Source organism: Macaca thibetana, chromosome 6 (assembly GCF_024542745.1).
Source record: "Macaca thibetana thibetana isolate TM-01 chromosome 6, ASM2454274v1, whole genome shotgun sequence".
Taxonomy (NCBI): Eukaryota; Metazoa; Chordata; class Mammalia; order Primates; family Cercopithecidae; genus Macaca; species Macaca thibetana.
Genome location: NC_065583.1, coordinates 109943271 through 109965858, shown reverse-complemented (window position 1 = coordinate 109965858; position 22588 = coordinate 109943271). Strand labels below are relative to the sequence as shown.

Sequence of the window (22588 nt, the reverse complement as noted above, 5' to 3'; positions counted from 1 at the left end):
GATCCGCCTGCCTCGGCCTCCCAAAGTACTGGGATTACAGGCGTGAGCCACTGTGCCTGGCCATTCCGTTTCATTTTTTAAGTTATATATGAATGTGGATTATTTCTTTATTTTAGCATTTCATCTTACTTATTCATGTGGAAGATGAGGTTTTGTTTTGCTGTTTTTAATATGCCAAAATGAAATGATAAAACTTTATTTTGACAGCTTGAAATAACCGTGAATGTCCCAGATGTAGGATGCATAGCTGTTGTTGAACATGAGCTCCCTAACACAGATGTGACTACTGAAGAAATGAAACAAGAAGAAAATTTGAATGCATCATCATTTGTAAGCATCCATTTTAATATGTTTTGGCCTTTTATTCTTTGTTTACTTTGAAAAGACTGGCGGTTCATTTTGATAGCTTTAGGTTTACAAACACTTCTTAGCTAATTTCTCTCTGTAAGGGGCTGTTAGTCTGAATAGTAAAAACTAGTGAAAGCATTGATTTTGTTTGTTTTTGGGCAGAGCTCTTAATATCCTCATAGACTTTTACATTAACATTCAGTTGCATTAAATTTATACTAAGTATAAACAAGTTAAAATATATTTTGTTGCATTTTATTTGGCACTCTTCCATTATTGATATTTATTTGCCTTTTCAAGTGGAGGCTTGAAATTGTAACTTTTTAAAAACAACTTTATTGACATATAATTCACACACCATATGATTTACCCATTATTTAAAGTGTACAAGTAAGTGATTTCTAGTATCGTGCAAACATAATCACAGTCAATTTTAGGACATTTTCATCACCTTAAAAAGAAACCTTTTTAGCGGTCACTACTCATTTCCTCCCAACCCTCCCCAGCCTAGGGAACCAATAATTTGTCTTTTGTCTGTATAGATTTGCCTGTTCTAGACATTTCCTAGACATGAAATTATAAAATCTGGTCATTTGTGTCTGGCTTCTTTCACTTAATGTAACATTTTTACTGTTCATCTACGTTGCAGCATGTAGTGATACTTCCTTACTTTTTGTAGCCTAATAATATTCCATATGGATATGGTACATTTTGTTTATCTATTCATCCATTCATGAACATTTGGATTATTTTTATTTTTTGTCTGTTATACATAATGCTGCTGTAAACATTCACGTAGAAGTGTTTGTGTGGATATATGTTTTTATTTCTCTTGGGTACATTTCTAGGAATGTAATTGCTGGGTCTTATGGTAACTCAATGTTTTATCATTTGAGGAACTGCCAAACTGTTTTCCAAAGTAGCTATACCATTTTACATTCCCACCAGCAGTTTATGAGGGTTTCTGTTCTTCCATGTCCTTGCCAGCACTTGTTATTTCACTTTTTGGTTTTTTTGTTCTTTTTTTTTTTTTAATTTATTTTTAGATGGCCTTGCATTGTCACTCAAACTAGAGTGCAGTAACACAATTGTAGCACACTACAACCTTGACCTTCTGAGTGGAAATGATTCTCTCCACTCAGCATTCTAAGTAGCTGTGACTACAGGTGTGTGCCACTATGCCCAGCTAATTTTTTTTTTTTTTTTTGGTAGAGGTGGGGTCTTGCTGTGTTGCTCAGGCTGGTCTCATACTCCTGTCCTCAAGTGATACTTTTCCCTCAGCCTTCCAAAGGGTTGGGATTACAGGCATGAGCCACTGTGCCTGGCTTGACTTTTTGGATCTAGTTGTCCTAGTGTGTGTGAAGTGGTATCTCACTGTGGTTTTGATTTGTATTTCCTTGGTGACTAATGATGTCAGGCACATTTTATGTTCCTATTGGCCATTTGTGTATCATCTTTGAGAAATGTGTGTTCAAATATTTTGTCCGTTTTTCTTTTATTGTGCTATTTGTCTTTTTATTATTGAAAGGAGTCTTTATATATTCTAGATAAAAGTCCCTTATCAGGTATATGATTTGCAAATATTTCCTCCCTTACTGTGGGTTGTCTTTTCACTTTCTTGATGATTTCCTTTAAAGCAAAAAGTTTTAAATTTTGATGTTCAATTAATCTATTTTTTCTTTTGTTGATCATGCTTCTGTTGTCAGATCTGAGTCCTTTGTCAAACCGAAGGCCATGAAGATTTACCCATTTTTCTTCTAAAAGAGATTTTTGCTTTTACATTTAAGTCTTTGATCCATGTTGAGTTAATTTTTGTACATGGATAACCTCATTATCCAACTTATTTCTTTTGCATATGGCTATCCATTTGTCGTATCACCATTTATTCGAAAAGACTGTTCTTTCCGCATTGAGTAGTCTTGACACTCTTAACAAAAATCAGCTGACCATAGCTGTATGGGTTTATTTCTGAATTCTGAATTCTGTTGCATAGATCTATATGTCTATTCTTATGCTAGTGATGCTATATTGATCACTGTTACTTTGTAGTAAGTTTTTTAGTTTGTTTATTTGTTTCTTTGGTGTTGAGACGGAGTCTGGTCTGTCACCCAGGCTGGATGCACTCCAGGTGGCGTGATCTCAGCTCACTGCAAGCTCCACCTCCTGGGTTCATGCCATTCTCCTGCCTCAGCATCCCAAGTAGCTGGGACTACAGGCGCCCGCCACCATGCCCAGCTAATTTTTTTGTATTTTTAGTAGAGACAGGGTTTCACTGTGTTAGCCATGATGGTCTTGATCTCCTGACCTTGTGATCCACCTGCCTCGGCCTCCCAAAGTGCTGGGATTACAGGCATGAGCCACCGTGCCTGGCCGCTTTGTAATAAGTTTTTGAATTGGGAAGTGTGAGTTTTACTTTATTGTTTTTCGGAATGGTTTTGGCTATTGTGGGTCCCTTTCAATTTCATATGTATTTTATTTTTATTATGTTACATTTTTTTGGTACAGACAGGGCCCCACAGTGTTGCCCAGGCAGGTTTCAAACTCCTGGCCTCAAGTGATTCTCCCATCTCAGCTTCCGTAAGTGCTGAAATTTCAGACATGAGCCACTATCCCTGGCCCCATATGAATTTTGCCTCATATGAATTTTAAAATCAACTTGTCAGTTTCTGCAAAGCAGTCAGCTAGGAATCTTAGTGGGATTGCATTGCATCTGGAGATCAGTTTAAGGGATAATGCAATCTTAACAGTGTTGAGATTCTTGATCCAAGAATATGAGATCTTTCCCCATTTATTTAAATCTTCTTTACTTTTTTTTTTTTTTTTTTAATTTTTATTTTTAAGACAAGAGTCTTGCTCTGTCACCCGGGCTGGAATGCAGTGGTGCAATCTCGGCTCACTGTAACCTCCACCTCCTGGGTTCAAGCAATTCTTGCCTCAGCCTCCTGAGTAGCTTAGATTACAGGCATTTGTCACTACACCCAACTATTTTTTTGTATTTTTATTAGAAATGGGGTTTCACTATATTAGCCAGACTGGTTCCCTGGCCTCAAGTGATTTGCCTGCTTTAGCCTTCCAAAGTACTCATGCGTGAGCCACCACACCTGGCTGATTTAGATCTTTTACTTTCAACAATGTTTTGTAGTTTTTAGCATATAAAGTTTGCACTTCTTTGTTAAATTTATTTCCAAGTATGTTATTTTTGTCACTATTGTGAATGGGATTGTTTTCTTTGTTTTTTTTTGGAGACGGAGTTTCCCTCTTATTGCCCAGGCTGGAGTGCAGTGGTGCCATCTTGGCTCTCCACAACCTCTGCCTCCCTGGTTCAAGTGATTCTCCTGCCTCAGCCTCCCGACTAGCTGAGATTACAGGCATATGCCACCACACCCTGCTAATTTTGTATTTTTAGTAGAGATGGGGTTTCTCCATGTTGGTCAGGCTAGTCTCAAAGTCCTGATCTCAGGTGATCCACCCACCCCGGCCTCCCAAAGTGCTGGGATTACAGGCATAAGCTGCTGTGCCCAGCCTGGGATTGTTTTCTTAATTTCATTTTTGGATTGTTCGTTGAAAGTGTGTAGAAATAAAAATGATTTTTGTATATTAGCTTTATATCCTGCAACAACTTTGGTAGATTCCTTAGGATTTTCTATATGTCAAATCATGTCATCTGCAAATAAAGATAGTTTTACCTCGTTCTGTATTAGTTTCCTAGGATCACTATAACAAAGTACAGATGCTCCTCAACTTATGAGGAGATTACATCCTGATAAATCTATCATAAAATAACTATATATATATATATATATATATATATATATATTTTTTTTTTTTTTTTTTTTTTTTTTTAAAGACAGTGTCTCTGTTGCCCAGGCTGGAGTGCAGTGGTGCCATCTCGGAGACTCGCTACACCCTCCGCCTCCCAGTTTCAAGTGATTCTCCTGCCTCAGCCTCCAGAGTAGCTGGGATTACAAGTGCCCGCCACCACACCCAGCTAATTTTTGTATTTTTAGTAGAGATGAGGTTTTACCATGTTGGTCAGGCTGGTCTCGAACTTCTGACCTCAGGTGATCTTCCCACCTTGGCCTCCCAAAATGCTGAGATTACAGGTGTGAACCACCGTGCCCAGCCTAAAATAAAAAATTTAAGTCGGGTACTCTTTGAACTACCAAGTTGGTAGCTTTTACCCACAAAAAGTTCTCCAGGCACTTACAGAGATAAGAAAAACAAAACAAAACAAAACAAATTTATTCTCTCACAGCTTTAGAGTCTAGAAGTCTAAAATCAAGGTGTCACCAGTGTTGGTTCCTTCTGGAGGCTCTGAGAAAGAACCATCCCATGCCTTTCTCCTGCCTTCTGGTGGTAGCCAGCAGTCCTTATCATTTCTCAGCATGCAGCAGCATACTTCCACCTTCTGCCTCTATTACCACATGGCATTTTCCCTTTCTGTATGTGTATCCTGTCATCTTATAAGGAAAGGACACCAGTAATACTGGATTAGGACCAACTCTGATCTAGTATGACCTCATCTAAATTTGATTGTATCTACAAATACCGTATTTTTAAATAATGTCGTGTTCACATTATTTGGGATTAAGACTTTGACGTATCTTTCTAGGGGACACAATTCAACCTTTGATACTTTCTTACCTGAATGCCTTTTATTTCTTTTTCTTGCCTAATTGCCCTGGCTGGAACCTATAGTTCAATGTTTAATAGAAGCGAGAGTGGGCATTTTGGTCTTATTCCTGATCTTAGGGGGCAAGTATCCAGTCTTCCATCATTTATTTTTTCATAATTGAGATTTTGTTGGTTGTGTTAAGGATCAGTACACAATTCTTCACATTTATACTGAAAATCTAAAAAGCCATGTATTGTAATTATTTTTAAAAGTTACTCCAGTGACTTTCCAGCTTAAAATTTGGAGGAAAGTTTTCATTAAAAGGCTATCAAGTGCTAGTATCCTTACATATTGATAAACTGTTACATACTTCCACAATTTGCAATTAAATAGCATATATACTACATACTTAAATTTTCAGTCTTTCACAGCACATTAACGAAGTTATTAGGAAAACAGGACTACCACAACCAAAGATTTATAGAGTGCACACAATTCTGACAGGGATTCCACATTACTGGGATTACAGCCATGACCAAGGAATGGTTTTCTTTAGGAAGCAATTCTACTAAAAAACAACATGGGCCCAGGCGCGATGGCTCATGCCTGTAATCCTAGTAATTTGGAAGGTGGGAGGATCGCATGGTAGTTCAAGGTCAGTCTGGGCAACAGAGGGAGACCCTGTCTCTACAAATGCGTTTTTTAAAAGTTGGCTAGGCATGTTGGCATGCACCTCTGGTCCCGGCTACTCTGGAGGCTGAGGCAGGAGGATCGCCTAGGCCCAGGAGGGTGAGGTTGCAGTGAGCTGTCGTTGCCACCACTGCACCCCAGTCTGGGCATCAGAGCAAGACTCTGTCTCAAACAAAACAGAACCAGGTTGGGCGCATTGACTCACGCCTGTAATCGCAGCACTTTGGGAGGCTGAGGTGGGCAGATCACGAGGTCAGGAGTTTGAGACCAGCCTGGGCAACATGGTGAAACCCCATCTCTACTAAAAATACAAAAAATCAGCCGGGCATGGTGGCGCACGCCTGTAATCCCAGCTACTTGGGAGGCTGAGGCAGGAGAATCACTTGAACCCAGGAGGTGAAGGTTGCAGTGAGTGGAGATTGTGCCATTGCACTCTAGCCTAGGCAACAGAGCAAGACTCTGTCTCAAAAACAAAACAAACAAACTAGCAAACTAAAGAACCAGAACCAAACCATGGGAATAAAAGTAACTAAAAAATTTCAAGACATCAGATGCAGGACTGTGACTCCATATTAATAGTTAATATAGTGGAAGGGTAAGCTGATACCTAAGACAGTCAAAGCCTCCCATAATTCAATATTCCACACTGTTTTCTGGTTGTACCAAAAAATAAACAACTGGCAAATGATTTTTACCCTTAAAAGCATTTACACTTAAAAAATGGGATGTGGTGGGATTCCTTTCTTCTTAAAAATGTTTCTAGAGTTACTAAAAAACTTGCATTTATGAAATAGTTGATAAAAATATTCCTCTGGAATGTACAAGAAGGGAGACAAGGACTATTGGTAAGACATGGTATATGATATTAATCAGACTTGGCTTTTTCTCTCCGGCTTCGTCAGAGGCTGGACTTTCCTTGGTTTTTGTTTCTCTGTTTTCTGTAGGTAAATGTGATTTCTTGCTTAGCCACTTTGGTCTGTTTTCCCTTTGTTCCCCTTTTTTCTCTTGTTTGCACTTTTTTGTTTGGAGATTTATCCTTTCCTGCTGCCTTTTTTGGCTTTGTTTCCACTTATGCAGGAGCGGGTTTAGCTGACAGTCATACCAATCTCATGTTGGGCTCTTTCCTTCACTGCTCTTCTGCTGAGCTGATCTTTCTCTTGGGCATCTTGCGGCCGGGAGTGTGCGTGTTGGTGCCTGTGAGCCGCACCATGCTGAGAGCCTTCTCAAAGCTGGGCTGCCTGGCTGCTACCACTTCTCCTATCCTGTCTTATCATTAAGTGTAATGTTACTATGGGTTTTTCATAAATGTCCTTTACCAGGCTAAAGATGTTACTTTCCATTCCTAGTTTGTTGAATGTTTCTTTCATTAAAGGGTGTTGGAATTTGTCATGCTTTTTCCGCATTTATGGAGATGATCATGTGAATTTTGTTTTTTATTGTATTGATTTTTGGATGTTAAACCAACCTCGCTTCCCCAGGAAATATTCTAGGGTCATAATGTCTAATTTTTATACATTGTTGGATTTGGCTTGCTAGTATTTTATTGATTTTTGTGTCCATATTCATAATAAATATTGGTCTGTACTTTCCTTGTGATGTCAGGAGCTGAAGTCCTACTCCCCTAGGGAAAAATGCTCTCCAGGTGGGACCTTGGGGACCGGGGGCCTTGTATTTTTGGGTGCAGCAGTTTGAGGTGGAGTCTCTGCCATGCTGAGCTGGGAGGAAGGAGAGAGAGCAGTTTTGGTTCACATAGACTCTCACCTTTGTTAGCAAATTTTCAGATTTTCTTGAACAGATATTTCTTCGTTTGCTTTTTGTCGCTAGGATCATTTTCAGAGGCTGTTAAATGTTTTGTTTTTAAAATCGGTTTCACTGAGGAGTGGGTCAGTGAAGCTTCTCAAGCTGTCGCTCTGGACATTGGTTCTGTAACTTCTTAATTTATTAAAATGCGTTTAAGTTTTAAGCTACGTAGGATTATAAAAATTTTGCAATACCCTTCAGGCCTTGGTTTCCATTGGTAAAAATTGGCAGCAGATATGACTAGAGTTGAAGGATTATGAAAATGAAGAAGTAAAGTAAGAATGGTAGACATACATAACAATATGATAAGAGTTAAAATTTGCACATAATGCAATATAAAGATAAAATCAGGAGCAAGAGACAGAAAAATTTTGCCTTTAAATTATTTCTGTTCTTGCTGGTGAAATTTTGTGAATAATTATAAATTAAGACAAACCAGTTTATGCTATTGTAACTCAAAGTATGGAAAGACCTCTAAAAATGTAGTGCGTGTTGAGAAACAGAACATGTTTGGAGAAATATTTAAGATATTACTTATTTTTTTCATTTTTAGGAAATGACCACAGGTGAACATATCCAAGATGAACCAGGTAACTGTTATCAAGGAAACTGCTAAGACTACCTTGATTAACACTAGTACAATGATTTAATAGTGGGGATAATAAATGAATCAGTTTGCTGGAGAGTTTAACAAAAAGATTCAGCTATTGAATGTGTTATCTCTGTGAGAAATGTGGATTCTTAGAATGTTATTTTAGAAGGTGAATTAAAAGTTAAATGTTTAAGAAATATTTGAGCGTTTCCTCTGGATCTGTACAAATGGGAGAGCATTTTCCTTGAAGATATTATTTAATGGGAGGGAGGCATGGTCAGTGAGTCAAAACCAACAGTGATGATTTATTTATCTGTAACATATAACCTGAACAAAAGACTACCCTATTAAGGGATTAATGGTTCAGAGGATATTGGAATCTGCTACTAGGAGATAAACACCTCAATTAAAAATATTTTTTAAGTGAACAGATTTCCAGATTCATTCTTTTGTTTTAATGTTGATATATTTCCTCACAAGGTACCAGTGATGGAAGCACTGAAGCTGCAATAACTTTACTTACAATGGGAGATCTAGTATTGCAGTCAGAGATCAGTACTGAACAGGGTGATGGTAAGAATGAAAGCTAAGTCCTACCAAAAATAGAAACTTTTAAAACCTAACTTTTAAGAAATTATACCCACATTTGGCCGGGCGCGGTGGCTCAAGCCTGTAATCCCAGCACTTTGGGAGGCCGAGACGGGCGGATCATGAGGTCAGGAGATCGAGACCATCCTGGCTAACACAGTGAAACCCCGTCTCTACTAAAAATACAAAAACTTAGCCGGGCGAGGTGGCAGGCGCCTGTAGTCCCAGCTACTCGGGAGGCTGAGGTAGGAGAATGGCGTGAACCCGGGAGGCGGAGCTTGCAGTGAGCTGAGATCCGGCCACTGCACTCCAGCCTGGGTGACAGAGTGAGACTCCGTCTCAAAAAAAAAAAAAAAAAAAAAAAAGAAATTATACCCACATTTGAGTAATAACCCTTTTACATTTGAAGTTGTCTCCATTTTGTTGTTCTTCCATAAAATGTGATATGTATATATTGATCTATCCACTATTTGACTACTGTTTAGGTATAGTGACAGCCAATTCAAGATCGTACACTTGGTTTATTAAGAATAATTTGTATTCAAGCCGGGCATGGTGGCTCACACCTGTAATCCCAGCACTTTGGGAGGCCAAGGCGGGTGGATCAGGAGGTCAGGAGATCAAGACCATCCTGGCTAACACTGTGAAACCCCATCTCTACTAAAAATACAAAAAATTAGCCGGTCATGGTGGCGGACGCCTATTGTCCCAGCTACTTGGGAGGCTGAGGCAGGAGAATGGCGTGAACCTGGAACCTGGGAGGTGGAGCTTGCAGTGAGCCGAGATTGCACCACTGCACTCCAGCCTGGGCAACAGAGTGAGACTGTGTCTCAAAAAATAAATAAATAAATAAATAAATAAATAAATAAATAAAAAAGAATAATTCGTATTCATGGAATAGTTGCTCTAGTGAATACTGCCATTACCATCATGAATGTCATTGGTTAACTGAGCTCATTGATCACTGATCACTTTATACATGTGTCTTTAGCCAAGGAGTTGCTGCTTGGGATGGTATTCACAATTAGATGACAAATACGGTACAAAGAGACAATAGCACTCATTGAAATAATTTAGTTTAAACTGTTCTCAGTTTGGACAGAGCCAAAAGATTTATCAACCAAGATTTTTAATTTATTAGACGGAAATCACAGACAGGTGATAAATCTTTACTATCTAACTATCTTTTAAGTGCATGAAATGAGTAATTATACTATTCCTGGTAATTATTTTGCTTGGTTATGAGTACTCTACTGTTCATTTTATTTACTTATTTATTTATTTGAGACGGAGTTTGATTATGAGTAGCCTACCATTCATCTTTATTTATTTATTTATTTGAAGCAGAGTCTCACTCTTGTCACCCAGGCTGGAGTGCAATGGCGCAATCTCGGCTCGCTGCAACCTCTGCTGCCCAGGTTCAAGCAACTCTCCTGCCTCAGCCTCTCGAGTAGTTGGGATTACAGGCACCTGCCACCATGCCCAGCTAATTTTTGTGTTTTTAGTGGAGTTGGGGTTTCACTTGGCCAGGCTAGTCTCGAACTCCAGACCTCAGGTGATCCATCTGCCTTGGCCTCCCAAAGTGCTGGGATTACAGGCATGAGCCACTGCGCTAGCCTCCATTCTTTTTAAGTAATAGACTTTTGGGCCGGATGCGGCAGCTCAAGCCTATAGTCCCAGCACTTTGGGAGGCCAAGGCTGGTGAATGCTTGACTTCAGGAGTGGAACTCTGTCTCTATAAAAAATACAAAAAATTGAGGCTGGGCGCGGTGGCTCAAGCCTGTAATCCCAGCACTTTGGGAGGCCGAGACGGGCGGATCACGATGTCAGGAGATCGAGACCATCCTGGCTGACACGGTGAAACCCCGTCTCTACTAAAAAATACAAAAAACTAGCCGGGCGAGGTGGCGGGCGCCTGTAATCCCAGCTACTCGGGAGGCTGAGGCAGGAGAATGGCGTGAACCCGGGAGGCGGAGCTTGCAGTGAGCTGAGATCCGGCCACTGCACTCCAGCCTGGGCGGCAGAGCGAGACTCCGTCTCAAAAAAAAAAAAAAAAAAAAAAAAAAAAAAAAACAAAAAATTAGACAGGCATGGTGGTGTACGCCTGTAGTGCTTGCTGCTTGGGAAGCTGAGGTGAGAGGATCCCTTGAGCTCAGGAGGTCAAGACTGCAGTGAGCTGAGATCGTGCCACTGCACTCCAGCCTGGGTGACAAAGTGAGACCCTGTCTCCAAAGTAGATAGGTAAAAACGTATTAGACTTTTAGGCTTGGAACCATATATTTATCAGGAAAGTCTCTGGTTTGTGTTCTGTATAGGGCTCCTTTCTTAGTGGCAGAGTATTGCAGTAGAGCCTGTCAGAAACATATAGAACATAAAGTACACATAGAACATAAAGGTTTTAAAAATCTTAAATGCTGGCAGTGCTGTCTATCTTGAAATCCATCTGAGATTATATAATTACTCAAAATAACAAAAGGACTCATTTTTACTAATAATTGCATAAAATTTCAGTCTATAAGGATTATTAAGCTCACAATAGGTCAAATCCCTGGCATGAAATAGGGAGATCATAACTTTAAATTTATAGCCAACAAGAGCAAACTTTATTTATTTTTTAAATCTTTTTCTATTGCTGCCACACAAATGAAGCAAACTTTAATAATACAGAATTTTACAGTTACTAAATGTTGAAGAATTTATTTTGAGCATCTAATTTGGTCCATTTTAATTTTTTTTTTTTTTTCTTCAGTAGGGGTATGTATACTTCCTCATGTACATTCAAAGGATAAAAGCCATATTCCTTTTAGCCTAGATAATGTAAATCACAAAATTGTTCATGAATGTCAGGAGCTTTCTTCACCTGTCATTACTACATCTCCTGCATCATTTGAAGAAAACAAGATTGTATTGGAGGAGCAAAGTTCCAGAGAAGAAATAAGTTTAATGGAGAAAGTAAAGGAGAATGCTACACCAACCAGGTTTATTTTAGTATTCAATTAATAAATATTACTAAAACCACCATCAAATTAGTTAATAGCTTTGAGTAATGCTTGTAAATGTAAAGTAGGCAATGCTAATTTCTTATCCTTTAAAGATGGACTGATTTTGATTTTAGGTTAATGGTTTGCATATTTAAATTATAGTAGTAAATGTTATATATCTTTGAAATTTTAATGAAATAGATTTATGTAAATGTCTCTGTTTTACAAATACAGACTGAATTCTCATCTTAAGACCTCTAGTAAAGTTACTACTTTGTAATTTTGGTATGAAGAAATGAACACTTGTAGACAATGTGGCACCTAACAGGTCGTTCACTCTATCAGTGCTAGACAGACTGTATTAATGTGAGAGAGTAAGATCTAACATGATTCATAAATTTCTCTATCTTCTGTTTTTAGGAATACAATTTCTAAAGTGACCAGTAATTTGAGAATAAGAAGTAGACTTGCCAAGCCTAAGCCAAATCTTGAGAAGACTTTAGGGACCAACAGGTTTGATGATCATCAGGAAATTTCCAGTTTGTGTGTAACCAAAGGGGAAGAAATGGAAACTCAAAGAGGTAAATTTTATTCTCTTAATATGTTGCAAAATCATTTTGGCACAAGAAATTACATTAACATTTCAAAGAAATATTTGGTCATTAAATTGTTTTAACTTACAATAAAATAGTTTCAAATTAAAAAGTAAGATGAGCTATAAAATAAATATCCATAAATCTACCAGTTGGTTTTAGTAATTAGTACCAGTTTGCTATATTTGTTTGATCAATTTTTTGTCTTTTTATTCTCTTTCTCTCTCTCATAGTTGACCCTTTAACTAGGGGCACTGACCTCCCCAAACAGTCAGAAATTTGTGTATAGGCTGGGTGCAGTGGCTTACACCTGTAGTTCCAGCATTTTGGGAGGCTTGAGCCCAGGAGTTGGAGGCCAGCCTGGACAACATAGTGAGACCCTGTCTCTTATGAATTGAAAACACACATATATATATATATATATTCGTGTATAACTTTTGTCTCCCCAAAAACTTACCTACTAATGACTTACTGTTGACCAGAAGCCTGATTGATAAGATAGTCAATTAACACATATTTTGTATTTTAGATGTGTTATATACTGTATTCTTATGATAAAATAGGCTGGAGAAAATTTTTTAAAAAAGATTTCTTTTTCTGTTTTTTCAACTGATGTCCTTGAGCCATAGAGAAATGAAAATGTTATTAAGAAAGTCAGGCTGGGGCTGGGCACAGTGGCTCACACCTGTAATCCCAGCACTTTGGGAGGCCAGGGCAGGCAGTTCACTTGACACCAGATGGGGCTGGGCAACAAGGCAGAACCCCATCTCTACAAAAGTACAAAAATTAGCCAGGCATGGTGGTGCATGCTCGTAGTCCTAGCTACTCAGGAGGCTGAGGTGGGAGTATCACCTGAGCCCGGGGAGGTTGAGGTTGCAGTGAACTGTGATCATGCCAGTGTACTCCGGCCTGGGCAGCAGAGTGAGACTCCATATCAAATAAAGAAAAAAGAAAGTCAGGCTAGGCACGGTGGTGGTGCACACCTGAAATGCTAGCCCTTTGGGAGGCAGAGGCAGGAAGATCACGTGAGCGCAGGAGTTTTGAGACCAGCTTGGGCAATATAGGGAGACCTTGTCTCTACAAAATAATTTTAAGAAGTTAGCCAGACGTGGTGGCACACACCTGTGGTCCCAGCTACTCATAGGTTTGAGCTTGCAAGATCAGGTCTGCTGTAAATTGTGATATTGCCACTGCACTCTAGCCTGGGCGACAGAGCAAGACCCTGTCTTAAAGAAAAATAAAAGGAAGAAAATTATAAGGAAGAGAAAAAACATTTTCAGTACTGCATTGTATTTATCAGTACCAAAAGTTTATGTCAGCTGTTTACAAGATGAAACATCTGTCTAAAATGGTGGGCAACCCCAACTACAGGTGTCAATCTGTAATACATACCAAGCAATTCAGCTTTTTCTTATAATGTTAGGACTTTCCTCTGCTTCTTGGGAGTGCTTCCAGCATCATTAATGGCACTTTGTATGGGTCCCATGGTGTTATTCACAGTATTGCACTAAACATGATGAAAAATACAGGAGAACCATGAGAGGTCACCTTTTCTAAAACCTCTGCCGACATGCAGGATCAAATTACCTCTTCTATGTAGAAATCTCTTTTTCCCCCATTTGTGATGCTATTCTTTGCAGTGCAGCTCCTTCCTGAAGACTTCCTCTAAAGTGGAACTAGCCAAACCTCCGCGTACCCACCTCTAAGTCTCTTTTGTATGTTGAGTGTCTAATTATTGATGCTAGTACTATAAAGTGAGGATACAATTACCGTGGCAGCCAGGAGTGAACTATTTGCAGAACATGATTTGTTAATCATCTGTTTTACTGTTCAAAAATCTATTAGCCAGGACTTTCTGCCGTGTGTGTAAGCCTGATTTGTGGAATGAGAGAAGTTTGGAAGAGTCACAGTATAGGGATCTTCCTTTTAAGAGGGTATATGTTTCTAATAGAGGGATTTTAGCTGTATTATTTTGGTCTGTATCGTAAGTCTGCTTTTTGTTTAAGAAACAGAGAAAAATGCTTCCAAAGCAACAGAATTGGAAAATAAAAACGTCGGACCAGTTACAACAGCAGAGAATAAGGATCAGAGCAAATTGGCATGTGTACATGGTATCAAAGGGACCAGTATTTCTCCAGAAGTAAACCTAACTGAAAGGTAAAAGAGGGAAGGGATTCTGAGATTCAGTTTATATTGTTTCAGCGATAGCCTTAAGTTGTGACTCTAAGAATTTGAAAAAGAAGTTCTGTTGCATTAAATATATTTTAAAAGTTTGAAAACCATTGAATTAGATGATCTTTTACACACCTAGCTCTAAAAATAATTCCATGATTTGCCCAATTTCAAATGATATGCATTCTTAACTCTCTTTCAGAAATGAAAATCAAGAAGAGAGCTCTCAGGAGGTTCACATGTTGTCAGTTGCTCCAGTTGCTTCCTCTGAGATAGGGCCCTGCAAACTTGGTTTGGATAGGGGTCTTGGTGAAAATTCTGTTGAAGAGGCCCAGATAAAAGACTCTAAAGGAGACAGTGTGCTTATACTTCCTGTGCCAGAGGTAAAAGAATGTACAATATAATAAGGGATAGCAAGGTGTTTCCCTCCATTAAAAAAAAAAAATAAATGAAAAGGTATAATTTACATACAATACACTTCACCTCTTTTATGTTCGTTTTTCTTTATTTCTTTTTTTTGAGACAGTCTTGGTCTGTTGCCCAGGCTGGAGTGCAGTGGTATGATCTCAGCTCACTGCAGCCTCTGCCTCCCAGGTTCAACAGATTCTTCTGCCTCAGCCTGCCAAGTAGCTGGGACTACAGGCATGTGTCACTACAGCTAGCTAGGTTTTGTATTTTTAGTAGAGACGGGGTTCGCCATATTGGCCAGGCTGGTCTTGAACTCCTGGCTTCAAGTGATCTGCCTGCATTGGCCTCCAAAAGTGTTGGGATTACAGGCATGAGCCACTGCACCTGGCTAACTTCACCCTTTTTAGTGTACAGTTCTTCAGGTTTTTATAACTATGCAGTCATATAACCAATACATGAACAGTTCCATTAAAAAGTTCCCCAATTGAGAGAAGCCTTGGACTTGAAGAACATGTATACATTATCCAGTTAAAGGGAAAGGAACATGTGTGTGTAAAGAACAGGTGTGGACCAGGTGCAGTGGCTCAAACCTATAATGCCATTTAAAAAAAAAAAAAAAAACCCAGGCATGGTGGCATTTGCCTGTAGTCCCAGCTACTCAGGAGGCTGAAGTGGGAGGATCACTTCAGCCTGGGAGGTAGAGGCTACAGTGAGCTGTGGTCGCCATGCACTCCAGTCTGGGAGACAGAGTGAGACCCTGTCTCCAAGAACAAACAAGTATGAAATAGCATGTAAGTAGTATGAGTGGAATATTAATGAAGAAAGTGATTAGAGATGAACTTAGAAAGGTAACCTGCAGACAGACCATAAAAGGATTTTTATGACTTGATAAGGAGTTTGGTTACATTTGAAGTTACGAGATTCCTCACCCCACCCTGACTTTTTAATTTTTGCTTTTTATTTTGAAATAATTTTAAACTTAGAGAAAAGTTACAAAAATCTTACAAAGAATTATCCCATACACTTCATTTTGATTCATCAATAGTTAATACTTTGCCTCATTTGTTTTTTTACTCTGCCTTGCTCTCCATCTGTATAGATAAATACTTGGCTGGGTGGAGTAGCTCATGCCTGTAATCCCAGTATTTTGGGAGGCTGAGGCGGGCAGATCACCTGAGGTCAGGAGTTCAAGAACGGCTTGGCAAACAAGGTGAAACCCCATCATTACAAAAATTAGCCAGGCGTGGTGGCATGCACCTGTAATCCCAGCTAGTTGGGAGGCTGAGGTGTGAGAATTGCTTGAACTCAGGAGACGGAGGTTGCAGTGACCAAAGACTGCACCATTGTACTCCAGCCTGGGCAACAGAACAAGACTCTGTCTCAAAAAAAAAAACCAAAAAAACTGAATCATTTGAAAGTAACTTGAGTCCATAAATACCTCATCTTGTATCTAATAAGGACAAGGAAGTTCTCTTACAGAGAAAGGACAGTACTGTTGTCACACTCAATATTACTACACTATGTAACATTGTCTCAGTGATATGTAATATACAGTTTCCATTCCAGTTTCCCTAGTTGTCCCAATCCTGTCCATTATAGCTTTTTTCTTTTTTAAACAGAGTCTTACTCTGTCAGCCAGGCTGGAGTGCAGTGGCACGATCTCGGCTCACTGCAACCTCCGCCTCCCGGGTTGAAATGATTCTTGTGCTTCAGCCTCCCGAGTAGCTGGGATTAAAGATGTGCGCCACCACACCTGACTAATTTTTTTGCATAATATTTTTAGAAGAGATGGGGTTTTGCTGTGTTGGCCAGGCTGGTCTTGAGCTCCTGGCCTCAAATGATTTGCCTACCTCAGCCTCCCAAAGTGCTGGGGTTACAAGTGTGAGCCACCGCGCCTGGCCAGCTTTTTTTTTCTTTTTCTTAAATTCAAGATCCAATCAGGGCTCTCACATTACATTTGATTATCCTTTCTCCTTATTTTCCTTTAATCTAGAGTATTTTTCTTATCTTTTTGTTCACAAAAGAAAAAGCAAGAAAAGTTTAGAACAGTCTAGGCTGGCCTACAATCTGGATTTCTTTTTTTTAATTGCTTCCTCATTACTAGATTCAACTTACATATTTTAGGGCAAGATTATTATATAGGTAATGACATGTTCTTCCTTTTATATCACATCGGGAGACACATGATGTCAGTTTGTCCCATTATTGGTGATGCTGACTGATCACTTGGCTAGAATGATACCTGCCAGATTTCTTCATTATAGTGGCATCTTTTCCATTCTGTATTAGTAATTTGTCAAATGGGACCAACGCAGCAAGCTGTCACCCTGTAGTTTTAATATCCATTGATGATTCTTGCCTTAATGAATTATTGACATTGTTGGTTGCAAAATGAGAGTTTTAAGATTTTAAGCAGGCCGGGCGCAATGGCTCACACCTGTAATCCCAGCACTTTGGGAGGCCAAGGCAGGCGGATCACAAGGTCAAGAAATCGAGATCATGCTGGCCAACATGGTGAAACCCCGTCTGTACTAAGAATACAAAAATTAGCTGGGCATGGTGGCATGCACCTGTAGTCCCAGCTACTCGGGAGGCTGAGGCAGGAGAATTGTTTGGACCCAGGACGGGGAGGGGCGGAGGCTGCAGTGAGCTGAGATCGCGCCACTGCACTCCAGCCTGGCGACAGAGCAAGACTGTCTCAAAAAAATAATAATAAAATAAAATAAAAGATTTTAAGCAGTAGAAACCCAGCATAGTGTCTTACACCTATAATCCCCGCACTTTTGGGAGGCTGAGGTGGGCGGATCACTTGAGCCCAGGAGTTTGGGACCAGCCTGGGCAACATGGCAAAACCCCATCTCTACCCCCGAAAAATTTTAAAAAAATTAGCCAGGTGTGGTGGCATGCATCTGTACTCCCAACTACTCAGGAGGTTGAGGTGGGAGGATCGCTTGAGCCCAGGAGGTGGAGGTTGTAGTGAGCTAAGAGATTTTAAGCAGTAGAGAATTACAGTCAGGATTGCATTTTAGAAAAACCATGTTTGCAGTTTTTTGGAAAACAGATTGGAGGGAACCATACTGGATTCAGGGAAAGCAGTTTGCCTCCATTCACATGTCACCTGCTAATAGTACAAAGGCTGGTGTGATGGGAGTAGAGAAAAAGTTGTGGGGTTTGGGTCTCCCTATTCTGTCACTTCAAAAATCATTTCATAAAATGCACATATTTAACAATGTAGTCAGGATTCTTTGTATTAATATTTAAATAAATCAAAAGTTTATTGAAACAGCCTAAAGCTTCAAACACTTGAAAAGTATATATGGTTAGATGTTGTTGAGTTAATCTCTTCACTATATCATATTGACTTGGCCAACCTCACTCTTTCATTTTAATTTTTTATAGCAGTATACACCAACAAGTATTCCAGAAGTCCAACAAGAGAGTATAATCAATCCTCAAGACCTAACAGGTATGATAATATGCTTCAGTGACATGTCATAGAACCTAATTGTATGATTTTTACCCCTTCTTTAACTATGGAAAAACACAAAACAGTTTTATTTTAGTCTATGCTGGCCTTAAATTTAAAAAGTTTTATAGAAACACCTTGAAGTATTTTGCATATCAGTTTTGTTTTTCAGAGTCATAAATCTTTTCCATAGTATATCACCTTTATCCTTTATGAAATTACTTCTTGGGCCGGGCATGGTGGCTCACTCCTGTAATCCCAGCACTTTGGGAGGCTGAGGTGGGCAGATCAATTGAGGCCAGGAGTTCAAGACCAGCCTGGCCAACATGGCAAAACACCGTCTCTACTAAAAGTACAAAACTAGGCAGGCATGGTGGCACACACCTGTAATCCCAGCTACTTGGGAGGCTGAGGCACGAGAATCATTTGAACACAGGAGGCGGAGGTTGCAGTGAGCCGAGATTGTGCCATTGTATTTTAGCCTGGGCGACAGAGTGAGACTCTGTCTCCCCAAAAAAAAAAAAAAAAGGAGGGAACTTACTTCCTCAGGCTGGGGGTCGTGGCGGGGAGCATTTATTTATTTAATCTTGATGATAAGTTGTCCTGAAACTGTCTTTTTAGAAATGAAATAAATTAATGATATTCTGTTATTTCATAGTTGAGCTTTTTTATTACTAACTTTTAAACTTTAATAGTGAATCTAGTTGCTAATGTACCTCAAGATGGAGAAGATGAACAAGCCTTTATTTTAACTCTGGTGGAAATTCCAACCAATGCAGTAGAAGAATTTACTGATGCCACTGCACAGTTCATGCCAAACCCTTTACTGCCAGCTCCCATATTGGTCAAATCAGTGAATACTGAAGAAAGAGGTGACATGAGGTAATGAATGAGCAAAACTGTTTTCGCTAGGAGGAAAAGTGATTTATGAATTAAGTAGTATTGATTGAACAAACCATTCACCAATATTAGTTGTTATTGTTGTGGAAATCTTATTTATCTTGTTGTGGAAATCTTATTTATCATTTATGTGGTAAGTTAGAGAAGAAATGTAATGTGGTAGATTTTATATCTGATAAAGATGCCACTTAAATGTTTCATGTATTAGTTTTGTATGAAACTTGTTTATTAAGTTATTTTGAAAGCTAAAAATATTAACAGTCTAGATCATAAAATGATACCTGTTAAAAGTGTGGTTACTTTGTATAGACACACACGTATGAAACTGTGAAATATACATTCACAGAAAGTTGTGAAAATAGTACAGTGGTAATAAATACAGATTTTTTCTTAAGAGACAGGGACTTGCTTTGGTGCCTAGGCTAGAGTGCCAGGCTAAAGTGTAGTGGTGCCATCATAGTTCACTGCAGCCTGGAACTCCTGGGCTCAAGAGATCCTCCTGGCTGGATGTAGTGGCTTGTGCCTTTAATCTCAGTTCCTTGGGAGGCCAAGGTGGGAAGATCACCTGAGGTCAGGAGTTGAAGACCAGCCTGGTCAACATGGCAAAACTCCATCACTACTACAAATATAAAAATTAGCTGGGCACGGTGGCATACGCCTGTAATCCCAGCTACTCAGGAGGCGGAGGCAGGAGAACCACTTGAACCCAGGAAGTGGAGGTTGCAGTGAGCTGAGATTGCACCACTGCACTCTAGCCTGGGTGATAGAGTGAGAAAAAAGAAAAAAAGATCCTCCTGCCCCAGCCTTTCAAGTAGCTTCTCAGCTACAGGTGCGCACCACCGTGCTTGGCTAATTTAAACATTTTTTTTTTTTTTTTCCAGAGGTGGAGTCTTGCTCTGGTACCCAGGCTTGTCTCGAATTCCTGGCCTCATGCATTCCTCCCACTTTGGCCTCCCAAAGTGCTGAGATTACAGGCATGAGCCACTGTGTCCAGCTATTCCTGATACTCTTATTTTTTTTTATTTTTATTTTTTGATACTCTTAATTCTTTATTTTGGAAGTAAGTTGTATCTTAACCACCATTAATTAAGATAATTGTCCATAGTGTAGCATTAGAAATTGAAGACTTTTATATTTTTATTTTTGGAGACAAGAGTCTTGCTCTGTCACCCAGGTGGAGTGCAGTGGTGTGATCTCAGCTCACTGTAACCTCCGCCTCCTGAGTTCAAGTGATTCTCGTGCCTAAGTCTCCCAAGTAGCCGGGACTATAGGTGTGTGCCACCACACCTGGCTAATTTTTTGTGTTTTTAGTAGAGACGAGGTTTCGCCATGTTGACCAGGCTGGTCTTAAACTCCTGACCTCAGGTAATACACCTACCTTGGCCTCCCAAAGTGTTGGGATTACAGGCGTGAGCCGCTGCGCCTGGACTAGAAGGGACATTTTAGGTTAAACGTTTAACTTTACAATCAGGGAAAATACTATTAAATATTCAGATTTAATTCAATATTATGGAATTTAAGTTATAAGCCTTTAAGTATGAATGGAGCTCAAAACTATTAATAGCATTTTTGTGGCCATGGCCATGTATCTCTTTGTTAGTTTGGAGTTTTTTGGTTTTATTGGAATTTTCATTGGAATACCTCAGCCTTTAACCTTGTTATTGAAAGGATTTCTAGGATCATTAAAAAAAAAAGTATTAAATAACTTCTAATTCAGTGATTTAATATGTATTTCTTTTCTATGCAGTATTTGTTTACCAGCAACTTCAGTTGGTCAGGATGCCGTGGGTTTATCTATTTCTGGAAGAGATAATTCTAAAAAGCCTCCTGATAATTTGGATCTTATATCTAGGAAGAGATTTAAATGCAGGCTTGATGAAAATGACCACATTCCTCCTGCCAAAAAATGTTTGCTCACTTTAAGAGATGATTGTCAGGAATATACCTCTGAGGTAAGGTAGAATCATTAAGTAAGATGGCCATATTGCAACAGATCTGTTTCTATTTTTTCCTTTGTTCTCTTTAAACTTTTAGATATGTATAAAGTTAGTTCTGACATTTATCATCATAAGTTATTCAAGTAAAACTGGTTTTGGATTATCACTTTTAACCAGTGATAAATGAAAATTGATGGAGAGTAATCAAGAAACTTATTCCCAGCTCTGTATTGGTGGCTAAAAATAAGACCAAAAGCATTATATATGTCTGGATCTTGGCTCTATCACCTAGTAGTTGAAACACCTTAGGCAAGATACTTCACCTGTCTCTCTGATCAGGTTTCCTAATGCATAAAATGGTAATACTAGTATCATCATCATCATGCTTAAAGCTACCCATTACTTTTAGGAGTAAAACCATAGTGTTTAGTGCCCCGTATTGTCTTGCTGATTTTCGTCTCTAGTCTCATTTTATGCCAGCTTCTGCCTCACTTTCTGGCCACATTGGCCATCTTTCAATTCCTTAAATGTCCCAGGACACTTCATTTGATGTACCTTGTGTGTGCAACATTCCCTTGAAAAACATACAAACTTCTTTAGTTCAGTCATCGCTGCCTCAGGGAAGTCCGGCCAGACCATGCAAATTCAATCACCAACCTCTATGTTGTAGGTTTCCTAGTACCCTCTTATTTTTGTACTCACCTAGTATGCCTCATAATTTATAACTACACTATGGAAAAGATCATTTAAAATCTGTGTTCTCAGAGAGAAAGTTAAAGACCAATAGTTCTTGATTAATAGTTGACAAAGAGCAAATGTACTTTTATATATTTGGTGAGTCAAAAAATGGCATATCCCAGAATTGTTTTATTTTCTCTTGTTATGGGTAAGATTGAACATCTTTTCATATGCTTAGGAGCCATGTATATTTCCTTTTCTATGAACTGACTTTTCCTTTACCCATTTTTCAATTAGATTATTGATCTTTTTCTTATAGAACTGGCAGAACTCTGTTATATATGTCTGTGGTAATGAGGTGCAAATCTTTTTTCCCAGTTCGTCATTTGTCTCTTGACTCTGCTTTCTTTGTTGTTGTTTTCTCATGCAGAACTTTTGAATTAACTTTTTATATGAACATTTCCAGACATATTAAAAGATAGACTGGGTATAATATGTCCCCATGTGCCAGTCATCCAGTTTTGATAATTTATCAGCATTCCATGCAGACATTATTTTGTTTTGTTTTAAAAATATCCTTAATGACATGGACAAAAGACCATAGTACTTTACTAACTACAAAACTAGGTCACCAGACGATGATATGCCATTTTAAAAATGATAGTTATACAGTGGTGTGAATATGCAAAGAATGCAAAGATGATCTGACATTATGAAATCTAATACAAACCAATAGATCTGAGGAGAAAAATCATCTCTATTTACAGAAAAGGTACCCAATAATATTCATTCTTGGAAAAAACTTATAAAATGGAATAGA

At 39.0% G+C, this 22588-nt stretch overlaps 1 protein-coding gene across 12 annotated transcripts in view; it reads left to right on the top strand.

Annotated features, from left to right (window-relative positions):
• The window catches only part of BDP1 (B double prime 1, subunit of RNA polymerase III transcription initiation factor IIIB), a 115257-nt gene that overhangs the window by 81022 nt on the left and 11647 nt on the right, over positions 1-22588 (top strand). For 10 of the 12 annotated variants that reach the window (XM_050793525.1, XM_050793530.1, XM_050793529.1 and 7 more), the window contains 10 exons: positions 208-330; positions 8007-8043; positions 8526-8618; positions 11383-11611; positions 12035-12195; positions 14214-14364; positions 14582-14762; positions 18187-18253; positions 18949-19135; positions 20901-21105. In XM_050793525.1, coding sequence (XP_050649482.1) covers positions 208-330; positions 8007-8043; positions 8526-8618; positions 11383-11611; positions 12035-12195; positions 14214-14364; positions 14582-14762; positions 18187-18253; positions 18949-19135; positions 20901-21105 — 1434 coding nt within the window. The remainder of the gene's footprint in view (positions 1-207; positions 331-8006; positions 8044-8525; positions 8619-11382; positions 11612-12034; positions 12196-14213; positions 14365-14581; positions 14763-18186; positions 18254-18948; positions 19136-20900; positions 21106-22588) is intronic. The other 2 variants (XM_050793523.1, XM_050793520.1) reach the window with 2 other exon arrangements.